The sequence below is a fragment of the Cololabis saira genome, chromosome 15, assembly GCF_033807715.1.
Source record: "Cololabis saira isolate AMF1-May2022 chromosome 15, fColSai1.1, whole genome shotgun sequence".
NCBI classification, from domain to species: domain Eukaryota; kingdom Metazoa; phylum Chordata; class Actinopteri; order Beloniformes; family Belonidae; genus Cololabis; species Cololabis saira.
In genome coordinates, this window is record NC_084601.1 from 1,991,225 (window position 1) to 2,004,098 (window position 12,874).

At 41.0% G+C, this 12,874-nt stretch overlaps 1 protein-coding gene across 2 annotated transcripts in view; it reads left to right on the forward strand.

Annotated features, from left to right (window-relative positions):
* The window catches only part of samd12 (sterile alpha motif domain containing 12), a 255,222-nt gene that overhangs the window by 21,176 nt on the left and 221,172 nt on the right, over window positions 1-12,874 (forward strand). For both annotated transcript variants that reach the window (XM_061741740.1, XM_061741739.1), the window contains one exon: window positions 1,553-1,761. In XM_061741740.1, the coding sequence (XP_061597724.1) occupies window positions 1,553-1,761 (209 nt within the window). The remainder of the gene's footprint in view (window positions 1-1,552; window positions 1,762-12,874) is intronic.

Consider the following 12,874-nt stretch of genomic DNA (forward strand, 5'->3'; position numbering starts at 1 on the left):
ATGCTTTCTTTGCTTGAGGCAAACAATTTGACCCTTCTGAAAGACAGACAGTTGTTTAAAGAATGAGAAGCTTCTCACTGCATCACTGGTTCAATAACTTATCTGAAAAAAGAATCGATTTGACTAAGCAAATAGATCAGAGCCTCCCACTGGATAAATACTTCATGGATGATTATGTTTCAGACAGATGGTGTATTTTTTTCTGATGTTCACTTATTCATTCATTTCACTTGTTAAGTGAAACACATTATGCAGCTTTAAAAAGAATAAGACATTTTTAAAAAATCACTGTTTTGGCTCATTAATCCATAGTTGTTGAGCTTACTAACCTTCAGGAGTGATGAAAAGCATTTTTTGATTCTGTACGCGTGACAGTGCTTGTTTTCTTTCTTTCTTTCTTTCTTTTCCCCACATCTAACAACTCATTGTTACGTGTCACTTCTGTGCTTGATGACACTAAAATAATACCTGTCCCAGACACTTCTGAAGAAATAAACTATAAATAATTACTTCATGGAGAAAATGATAAATAAATGCCACACAAAGAGAAATACAATAACGCAAGCCTTCTAAGCCTTTGGAACCTCCAGTCTCAGTCTTTAGTGTACAGCTATCTGAAACACAATCACTTATGCGTGCATGAATCGATTAAGTGGATTCGCCTTCAACATCTCTGTTTTCGAGTCGACTGGCTGAGAATTGAGCTGGAGTCAGTCGGTGGCAAGTACTATTAAAAAGATTGATCTCTCAGGGCTTTACAGCTGAGATTCCGGGGCCAAATCAAACATATTCGTTATGTTTTTGTTTAGTATTTATGCTTTTAAATGTATTTTAAGGAAAGGATTTTAACTAAATGAAACAGCAAACCTTAGATACAGTATGTAACACACATATAAGATATATTTATACAATTTGATCTCTTCCTGCATGTATTGTGCAAACTTCAGCTGTATCCCGATTTTCTCCCTCATGCTGCATGCCAGCTCTGTTTTTAAATAATTTGCAATTGAACTCTTGATATTGATAAAAGACTAAAATCCCTCAAGGATTAGCGTAATAACAATATGTTTTTCCTCCCACATCTATTACACTGCTTTGAATGTTACTTTAATTTGATGACTACACACACTTAGTTGTTGCATACAATGTGAAAACATTTGTTATTGTATTAATCAATATATGGAGTGAATGATGCAGTGAAGTCTCTCATCTGTTTTGGCTCACTCTCTGCTGCCATCTAGCGGCCGTTATCTGTGCCTTTAACATGTGATTCAACAGGCATTATTATTCCCGGTTTCATTTCTTCTGTAGATTTAGTATTCCAGTTCAGTTTATGTGGAATTTAATTTGGCACATTTTAGCAAGGGTATTTTGTAAGATTTATGATAAATAGTTAATCAGCAGTAGTGTACAGCAGTGTGGGGTTTTATAATTTAGCCTTTTAGAATGTAGGGCTTTGTCAGCTCAGCACTTCTGGGTGCAGAAAAGATAATGTTTCCTGTTACAGGTACTTTTTTTTCTTACTTTGTCCTTTGGCTTCCAACCTGCTCAGCTGTTCACTGCAACCTGAGTCAGAATGGGCTGGACCACCAGATGTGTCCGGAGGACATGACGTCTCAGCTGGAGGAGGACGAGGAGTCTGTGGACGCTGGGAACCTGCCGCTGGACGACAACAGCCCGAGCTACCAGGACATCAGTCCACCGGTGTACCAGCGGCGCTCGCCCCCACACCGCTCCGTCTCCGAGTCTGAGCTCACCCGGGTAAGAGCTGGCACAAACAGCACTAAAGCACTAAAACACTCCACACAGCAGAGGATTAATGTAAACTACTTCATCACTAGGTATCTGGAATTAACCCTTGTGCTGTCGGTCGGTCGGTCGGTCGGTCGGTCGGTCGGTCGGTCGGTCGGTCGGTCGGTCGGTCGGTCGGTCGGTCGGTCGGTCGGTCGGAAGGAAGGAAGGAAGGAAGGAAGGAAGGAAGGAAGGAAGGAAGGAAGGAAGGAAGGAAGGAAGGAAGGAAGGAAGGAAGGAAGGAAGGAAGGAAGGAAGGAAGGAAGGAAGGAAGGAAGGAAGGAAGGAAAAAAGAAGGAAGGAAGGAAAAAAGAAGGGAGGAAGGGAAAAAAGAAGGGAGGAAGGGAAAAAAGAAGGGAGGAAGGGAGGAAAGAAGGAAGGAAGGGAAAAAAGAAGGGAGGAAGGGAAAAAAGAAGAAAGGAAGGGAGGAAAGAAGGAAGGAAGGGAGAAAAGAAGGAAGGAAGGAAGGAAGGAAGGAATGGAGAAAAGAAGGAAGGAAGGAAGGAATGGAGGAAGGATGGAAGGAATGGAGGAAATAAGGAAGGAATGGAGGAAAGAAGGAAGAAATGGAGAAAAGAAGGAAGGAAGGAAGGAAGGAAGGGAAAAAAGAAGGAAAGAAGGGAAAAAAGAAGGAAGGAAGGAAGGAAGGGAAAAAAGAAGGAAAGAAGGGAAAAAAGAAGGAAAGAAGGAAGGAATTGAGAAAATAATAATAATAATAATAATGACTTGGATTTATATAGCGCCCTTCTAGGCACCCAGAGCGCTTTACAGAAATCATTATTCATCCATACACATTCTCTCTGGTGGTGGTAAGCTACATTGTAGCCACAGCTGCCCTGGGGCAGACTGATGGAAGCGTGGCTGCCATATCGCGCCTAACGGCCCCTCCGACCACCACCAACATTCATACACAGTCATACACATTCACACGGAAAAGAAGGAAGGAAGGGAAAAAAGAAGGAAGGGAGGGAGGAAAGAAGGAAGGAAGGAAGGAAAGAAGGAAGGAATGGAGAAAAGAAGGAAGGGAGGGAGGAAGGATGGAAGGAATGGAGGAAAGAAGGGAGGAAGGGAAAAAAGAAGAAAGGAAGGGAGGAAAGAAGGAAGGAAGGAAGGAATGGAGAAAAGAAGGAAAGAAGGAAGGAATGGAGGAAAGAAGGAAGGAAGGATGGAAGGAATGGAGGAAAGAAGGAAGGAAGGGAGGAAGGATGGAAGGAATGGAGGAAAGAAGGAAGGAAGGGAGAAAAGAACGAAGGAAGGGAGGAAAGAAGGAAAGAATGAAGGAAAGAAGGAAGGAATGGAGGAAAGAAGGAAGGAATGGAGGAAGGATGGAAGGAATGGAGGAAAGAAGGAAGGAATGGAGGAAGGAATGGAGGAAAGAAGGAAGGAAGGGAAAAAGAAGGAAGAAAGGAAAGGAGAAACAAGGAAAGAATGTAGGAAGGAAGGAAGGAAGGAAGGGAAGAAGTGAGAAAAGAGGAGGGAAGAAGGAAGGAGAGAGCAGGAGGAAAGAAGGAACAGGAGAATGAGGTCATTTTGACCCAAACACAGTACCAGGTTAAGCTGTTGCACTCGGTGCAAACGGGTGTACATAAAAAAAAAAATGGAGCTTAAAATCACATTCAAATAAACTGTTAGTTTGTCCCAACAACAATTTGGATGTATCAGATGTTTATCTAAGATCTTAAAGAAGATGAATCAAACCATCCGCTTCTGTATTCTCGCATGAAGCCCTTTAGTTTCCTCACGATGCTGCAGAGGGGAGTCAGAGTCTCAAACACTCGTAGAACGAACATAAAAACATTGAACTGCAGCAATAGACCCAAATATGAACTGACTCGCTATACTTAAAACATCTTTGGATCCCAACATATTGAATTTTTGTTGTCTAATTAAAGGACATGAAAAAATGGCTTTGTGCTTGTTCAGATAGTTTCAGATGCTCTGTTTACATCTTTGTCTTAAACACAGTAAAGTCAGCTTCAACATGGAATATACAAGCAAATACAAACTCAGAGTCTAAACTGCAAGTGTGAGCTGCTGCAGAAACCAGGATTATGTTTGATGTTAGCAGGAATAATCTGGCTGACCGAGCTTTCAGGCTCACTTTCATTTGTCTGCTCTACATTTTTTGCAGAAATGTAATAGCTCAAGTGCATTAATACTTTATTATCAATAATGGTAATCTGTTCCATGAAGCAACACAGCCATGTCAGATAGTTTTCATTAGTACGTAGAGAATCTGAAGCTTTTATTATGTCATTTTTAACAGAAACTGGACCGATCCAATTCAGTGTTGGTACTGAGATACCACTGACATCATCTCCCTATCTAATATCAGAATGATGGCAGAAGTAAAACTAAATAAATAGAAATAATATTAATAAGAAAATAAGATTAATTTAGATTTAGACCTTTTTGAGTTTTTACTATTAAAATGGCCCTACTCGATTTATGGTGTTTAGTTGTGTAATAACTAAAACATGGTTGATTCTAACTTTTTTGAGGGGTAAAATAATTCAAAATAAGTCAAAAATAAGTTAAAAAGAACCACATCTCTCGCTTTGATAGCAGAATCACCGTTGGTTACGAGGAAGCAGAATATATCGTAATTGAAAACATTATTTTTAAATTGTTTGTTTGAAATTCTTTATTCAGTCACATCACACAAGCATTATCAACACAAACATTATCCACAAAATAGTGAGTGAAAAGGCACAGGCAGAAGCAAAGTGCTTCTACTAATGCCTGTCCTACATACCAAAATAAGCTATCCAGAATTCTTTCAATATAAAAAACAAACTTAAACTAAAAAAGAAACAGCAACAAAACAACAACCACTGACAAACAAACAAAACTAAATTAAGCCAAACAAAACCAGAAAAAGAAACAGAAAAAAAGAAGCCAATAAGGTTACCAGTATTTAAATGTACAAACAATAGCAAAACTAAACCAGAAAAGGACCAATAAGGTTTACATACAGGACTGTCTCAGAAAATTAGAATATTGTGATAAATTACTTTATTTTGTGTAATGAAAAAATGTCATACATTCTGGATTCATTACAAATCAACTGAAATATTGCAAGCCTTTTATTATTTTAATATTGCTGATCATGGCTTACAGCTTAAGAAAACTCAAATATCCTATCTCAAAAAATTAGAATATTCTGGGAATTTTAATCTTAAACTGTAAGCCATAATCAACAATATTAAAATAAGCAATATTTGAGTTGATTTGTAATGAATCCAGAATGTATGACATTTTTGTTTTTTTTAATTGCATTACAGAAAATAAATAACTTTATCACAATATTCTCATTTTCTTTTTTCTGAGACAGTCCTGTATATAGTAGTAAAGACTTTTTTTTTAAATGAATATCAGAGAAGAACAGCAACAAAAAAAATAAAAATAAACATTAACATTTGTAGCTTTTAAAGATTGCTCTACAAATCTTTTTTTTTTGTAAACCAAATGTCTTATACCTGATTTCATCATAAAGATATGAGGGAAGATCATACCTCTATTACCACGTATGTTTGGATCTTTAGGCATATAAACTATTTTTGTTTCTGTTTTCAGTTTCAATCATATTTATGCAGAAGCAGAAAAAGTTTCATACCATGCTTTGGGAAATAAAAATGATTTTTTTTCTTGAAACTTAAAAAAATAAAAATAAAATACAGTCAACAACCTGCAGTTTTAATTGGTCTAACCATAGATAACATGTTTTTGATCATTTAATACATATTTGATGTCAGAAAAAGTTTCATTGCTCGATTCAGATGTTGAGCCATTGGGTTTGAGATACAATACACATTTAAGATCGATACCTTCACCAAATTAAGCTTTTCACAGGATTACTGACTAAGATAGAAAACGTTTTTGCACTAAAAAATAATAAAGAAAATAGAAATAAAAGCTAATTTATCTGGTTTTCATGTACAAAGAACCAGCTTTAATCATCTTTCAGTTAGTAATAAATACAAAATACATACATACTGAAGACGTGAAAAATGCAGATGTTTGTGGGGTTTTTTCAGCTCATCACATCAACACTGTTAAAACCGCTGAACGTCGGATTTAAGATGAATCATGCCGCCACCTGGATTTGTAATGGAGTCAGAGTTTAGCCGTGGATTAAACATGAAATATGACGCCACCATTTAGACTCAAGTGATGGGAATAACACCCGCAGCAAATCACCATGTCGCAGTTGTAATCAATATGAAGCCCAAAGTGCATATATCTCATTTGGTGTCATCACACCGCGCTCTGCTTTATGGAGCCTGCCAAGTCCCAAGGTCGGTGGCTGTGATGGGGTCTGTGTACCTTCTTTGATGTGCCTGAATAAAGCTGCCGTCGCCTGTAAATCCAATCTCAAACAGAGGCTCCTCATGAAGTCTCAATAATTTATCCAGCAAAGCGTGTTATTTTGTCAACCATCCACAACTCTCTGCTGGACTCTGCTCTACCTTCTCCACACACGCACGCACGCACGCACGCACGCACGCACGCACGCACGCACGCACGCACGCACGCACGCCCGCACGCACGCACGCACGCACGCACGCACACACACACACACACACACACACACACACACACACACTCTCAGACTGATTGTGGTCTCATCCCCATTCCTATATGTTACAGATTAATTAATAGAGGGAATTTTTATGTCTTGCCAGCTTTGGCCGAGAGAAATGGAGCGGAGCAGAAAGAAAGCGGGGCCGAGGGAGAGCAGGCCAGGGCTGTAAATTAGCCGTGCGGACGGTGGTGATGGTGCAGACGGGACAGCGTTGATGCAGCCGGCCTGCTGGTCCCGGTGCTGCTCAGTCCTCTCAGACCTGCTGCAGTGTTCCGTTGTCACACTAGAGGGGGGTATGTGACAGCGTAAACTGCATAAATTCAACCAGCAGGTCGAGGTCTGATATGAACTTGCACTTCCCTCAACAACTCAACAGAAAATGAAATTACCCCAGATCATAATTGCACTTGATCTTTTTAATTTAAACAGAATAAATCAGATCCAAGATCTTCCACTATGCTCTATTTGGACTGTACTAGGGCTGGGCGATATGGACCAAATGTCATATCTCAATATTTTCTAGCTGAATGGCGATACTCGATATATATCTCGATATTTTTTCTGTGCCTTAATTGGGGTTTCCCCCAAAGCATTATAGCATAGCATCTCTGTTAGTTTCATTTTTTTCTGAGGTAAACCCTTAAAAAAACAGTCAGTTTTAATACAAAGCCTCGTGCCAAATGTCACACAGGTTCCTTTATTAACAGAGGTGCACAATATCAAAATGTATAAAACAAATGAAATAAAAATAAACTGCCTGCATATATAGAATAAAAATGCTTCTTGAATAAAATAAAACAAATATCCTGCATAACAATTAAATTAAAATACACTGTAATTAATACAATGTAGACAGTAACAGGCAGACTTTTCCACTGAGGTTGACAGTTGTGCAAATAACAAAACATTTGTGCAAATCTCAAATAAAACATTCAAGTCAATTTGTCACAAAATAAGCTATATCAAAAATCAATTAAAAAAAAAATGTAAAAAAAAAAAAAAAAAAAAAATTTAAATCGATATAAACGATATTGTCTCGTACCATATCGTGTTTGAAAATATATCGATATATATTAAAATCTCGATATATCGCCCAGCCCTAGACTGTACTATGTGGTACTGTAGCCCTTTCTTTTTTGTTTATTCTGGCATCTGCTTAGGTAAAAACTAGAGCAGTAAAATAAAAGGTCCAGCATTCATGAAGGTTTTAACAATGGAGAGCTGGTGATCGAGGTCTTGGTCTATGGTTTGCCGTAGATAAGTCAACGGAACTAAAAAGCGCTGCGTTCTGAATGAAAATGGTTTTCTATTTTCAACTAAACATGTCGAAACTTGACCTTGTCTGTATTAAGTGATATATTTGTGTTATTTCTTTTTCAAGATTGGACAAAAGAAAATGTGATTTAACTGCTTTGATCACAGCTTTGTTTTGTCTCAGAAAACTACAGTTTAACGGTTAATTTAAGGTAATTCTGGGAAGTAAACAAAACTCTCAAACTATTTGCCTATTTTGCTTTATAATCTCTTACGAGGTAACTGCTATTGTTGTTAACACGTTTAATTGAGAGGAAACCTACACAACTCTGCAGTCATGTAAACAGTCCTGGAACCAAAGAGGACGTGACTCAGCAGGGCGGCGGTTCGGAGGAACAATTATTGCTGCCAAATTCACCATTGCTGTTGCACAAGGTCTGTCTCTGGAAACTGTTTGAGAGCTTTTAATTCCCAGCTCTTTTTTAGTATTCCTGAACTGTCGGAACAAAGGAACCGTGCGATTGCCTCTTGATTAATTTAGCCGAGTGCATTCATATTGGATCTTTAAATGCTTATCAGTGCTAATGCGATTACAAGCTTCATTGTTTATGTTAGAGTTTTCCACGGAGGTTGTTAATGTGTGGTTGTTTGTTTCATTCTTTGCGTCGTGTTCTTTGTTGGCTTTGTGCTTTCCTAAAGGCTTTGCTCCTCATCTTTTAATTTTTGAGGTTGTCCGTGCTCTGTTGCTAGGGTAACATGAAGAATACTGTGAGCTTGAACTGGGCCTTCAGATATCAATTAAGTTTGCACAGATGGCAAATAGACGGTTAAGTAGATATTATTGTGCTGCATGTGGGTATGCACTGGATTTATGTAGTTTTTCTTCCAGTGCAAATGTGTTTGTGTGCCTGGTATACATATGGAGATCTGTATGTATGTGTGTATGCGTGTGGGCCTATTGCCACATTTATTTCACTTAAAAGTAAAGCATCTCCTCTCACCCATATGCTGTCACTCAAATCACTAATTGGCTGGCGGTCTCTTGAACGCAGCTCTTTGAGCGTGACTGTACTCCTGTACCTCCTCTCTGCAGGCTGGCAGGGGGGGGGGGGGGGCACCAGCTCACCCATTTGCACCCGGCTCAAAATGCAGCTATTGGCTAAATCAGTGTGGAATGTAAAACACAGATGGCCATTGACTCACAAATGGGTTCATGGAAAAGGAGAGTTTCCCATGTCAAACTGAATCAACTCTGCAGCAGCAGCTTTTCATTCTTGCTCTTATCTCTCAACACTCTTATCCTTCTGCCTCCTCTTGCTGAGTCTTTCAGCCTGACAGGCTCCTCTCCATTTTTTGCTTTTTGTCCTTCACTCTTTCTCCATCCTGGCCTCCCTCTCTCCTCTGTCGCCTCAGGCTCCTAGTCAGGGTTAATTAGCACTGAGTTGAGCTGTGTTTAATGGTTAATGTGGTTTCTTCCTGTGATGGCCCTCTGTCCTCTCTCAGTAGTCCCGGCATCCATCATTGTAAGCTTGCATGTACTTCAGCTATGACATGTGGCCTCATCTACCTGCCTACACACCTGTCTACGTGTTTTAGCCATCTGTCACTTCACCTACCTGGAGAAGATGCAGCCCATATGCACAAACCTGCATGCCCTTCCCTGCAATTTCTCTAGCTTTCCAGAATGCAAGATATAGAGTAAGTGGGAGTGGTGCGAAGGCACTGAAAAGGAGGAAGTGAGGTGGGAACATATAATACGAAATGGGTGAGAGCTGTGGGAAGGCAATGTGATAGATCTGACAGGGACCACGTAAGATATGAGATATAACGGAAGAGATATGAGACATAATGGAAACAGCAAGGGGGCAAAGCAGACGAAAGGCTTCCAGTACTGATTGTTCGACTTTTTCTGTGGCTGGAGGAAGAAATGGTGGGATGCCGCCATGCCCCACCACACAGCAGGCTGAGCTGGAGAGGAGTGGATGTGAAATTTTTATCACCTCTGTGTTTGTAATTTTAGTATCCCCTAAATCAAAAGCACCACCAACACTTTCAAGAGTATTGCTTTGGCAGACTGAGGCATTGCCTGCTGTTAAAGTATTTAAATTAGAGAGGCATCTTGCAAGCCAAATACAGTGCAATATGGATTCGTGCTTCCACATTTATTATTGCATGCACTTCTATGCACTCACAAATATGTAAATGTGTATATATAGTGAATCTGTGTACATATATTTGCATTTTGAAACTCAGCAGAGCTTCAAAAAGCAACAAAAAAAAGAAATGGGAGCAAGAGGGAAAAAAAATGTAGCATGCAATTTGTTGTTGTTATTATTTAACATAAATGGGCTGTTCATCAGCTGACCAAGACCACAGCCTTTAAAAGCCAACATATGTGCAAAAATTTGGATTCCATGTTATTTTCTGTTAAATAATCACTGTCAAGATCTCCCGATGACAAAGGGAAAAAAAAGCTCACTGTCTTTGAGCGTGGTAGGATTGTTGAGCTGCATAAGCAGGGCCTCTCACAACGTGCCATCGCTAATGATGTTGGACACAGTGAGACGGTCATTTAAACGGTGGTGCAGCTAGTAGTGCAGCCGTCTCACAGCAAGAAGGTCCTGGGTTCAATTCCCGTCGGGGACGCTGTGGGCGCTGAAGTGCGCCCACTGGGTGGGGTTGGCGAAAGGGCCTTTCTGTGTGGAGTTTGCATGTTCTCCCCGTGTTCCCTTGGGTAGCTAATGTCAGCTACCCTCACAAAAACATGCAACAGTCCTGGGTTATACTGTACATGCCCCCTCTGGCCAGCCAGATGGGGTGGGGAGGATCTGGCCGGAATAACGTGATCCTTCCACGCGCTACGGCTGGCTGGAAAAACCCCCCAAAAACCAGGAGACTTGAGCCCAGTGCAAGGCTCTCCCGGGGTTGGTAGAGGGAGGCAATGCCTGACTTAGACTGACTTAGGTAGGAGCACTGGGTGATAAAATGGGTAAAAAATCGGGGATAAATTGGGGATTTTTTTTTGGGGGGGGGGGGGGGCGGGGGGAATCAAAGATCCTGAAGGTTATGTAATAAAAAAAAAGTCAAGTGGTAGGCCCAAAGAATTTCACTGGCGCTGAGCAAGAGGATCTGAATTGCTGTCCGTTAACACACAGGGTGACCAAATCAAGGTCATTATCTTTAGGGGAATGTTCCATTGTAAGAACCCCCCCCTCCACTCTTGTACACGAATGGTAAGTCTCGGCTTAAGCAGTGTTGTCTTTATGTTCTGCACTTCGTTTCTAATGAATACTACTTCACAGAGCAATCACAAACAAGTCTCCTGCCTCTTATTTCACACAAACATGGTGTCAGAAGTATCCAAGTCCAGTACCCAAACCTCGAAGGATAACACTTAGAAAAGAACAAAAAAGATGCCTACATCACAATGCCCTGAGCAATATCACTACCAAGGGATGTGAGAATGAGTGGCGATGTCGTCGCAACTGGTGATTGGCAGCAAATGTTGACACATATATAAACATAGCTTGGGACTTAACGCGGACCAAATGAAAGACGTAAAAGCTATCCTCGATGCATTGGAGGGATACTTCAAGCCTGCCAGGAACCTGATGTTTGAAAGATATATCTTTGGCAACTGCAAGCAAGATGAGGGAGAGCCCATCGACGCATGTGTGACACAGCTGAGAGAGAAGGCTGGATCATGTGAGTACAGACGATTAAGAGAGGAGCTGACAAGAGACAGATTGGTGCTGGGTGTATGTCATGAGAGCGTTCGCCTGCTCAAGGAGGAAGACCTCACTCTGGCGTCCACTATATAAACATGCTGGGCTGCAGAAATGAGAAATATGAGGATGAGAGCAATGACGCAATACAGGCCGCCTGAGACTGTGCCCGCAACAGCAAGCCGCTGCCACCTGCAGACCGCACCTAGGCTGGATCGTACATGTTTCAGAATCCCACATCGGGTGCAAAGGAAGGGGCAGTGTGCAGATTTTATGGCAACGTGCACAGATGTGGATGTGAACATTTCCCAACATATGGTAAGAATTGCTGCCATTGTGGAACAGCAAACCATTTTGTGAAAATGTGCATGAAGAAAGGCCAAGGTATTTAACAGCTGAGCATGGCAGACAGCGAAATCCTGGAGGACATGGACAGGTCCTTCACACAGGGCCACATTTACACAGCGGAGAGCATAAGGGCTCTCTAGGGATTTGGGGAAAAATGGTTTGCCAACATTAGAATGAATGGAGGGCTTCAAAGGTGTCGGTTGGACTCAAGGGCAACATGTGATGTAATAAGCATTAAAGATATGAGGAGACTGGCGCCCAAGGTGAAATTATTACCAAGCCAAATCAGGTTGGTTGTGTATTCAGGGGAGTCAATGTGCCCCATTGGCATATTCAAAACGGAGTGTGTAGTGAGAGGAAAGACAAAACAAGTTGAATTTCAAGATAGTGAGAAGCGAGCAGAGACCTTTGCTGTCAGGTGAAACCTGTGAGTGTCTGGGTTTGATGCGTTTCCTCATCCCCGATGAGCTACTTAGCATAAGACACACTAAACCAGAGCCCCTGACCAGGTAGCATCTTGTGAATACTTATGATGGTGTTTTCAATGCCCCCGTTGCATCACTCTCAAGGGAGGTCCATTTTGAGTTAGACAATGAAATGGCTCCAGTGCAGTCTTCCCCGTGCAACGTTCCTGTGGCACTCAGAGATGCAGTCAAACATTTACATGGAACATGCAACATTTACATGGAACCTAACTTGGTACACTTGGTTCTCACTGCCCTATACTGTATATCGCAAAGAAAAAAACATTCTAATGAATTGGAAACAAAAGTCAAATCTATGTATTAACCACTTTAGGAATCTTCTGTCAGATCATATCAGTAGTGAGATAATGTCTGCCTCCACTGAACAACATTCGGCTGAACTGCATTCTCTCTGGTCCCCGATTATAGGCTTCATTAATTAGTGGGGGGGGTTGTGATCCCGTAGCCCTTGGGGTTGGGGGCCGGCTTGGGAGGGCTGGGGTGCGGGGGGGGATTGGTGGTCGTCGCCTGAATTGTTTTGTATTTTGTGTCTTTCAAATAAAAGACAATTTTTTCCATTCATATGTTTCTCATTCAAGGTAGTTAAAAGAATACTGCTATGATATCGTATCGTATCATTAATATAAATAATTAATAATTAATAGAAAGAGCTTGGCTGCTATCTGTGCAGGAGGGCCAGCCTGTGG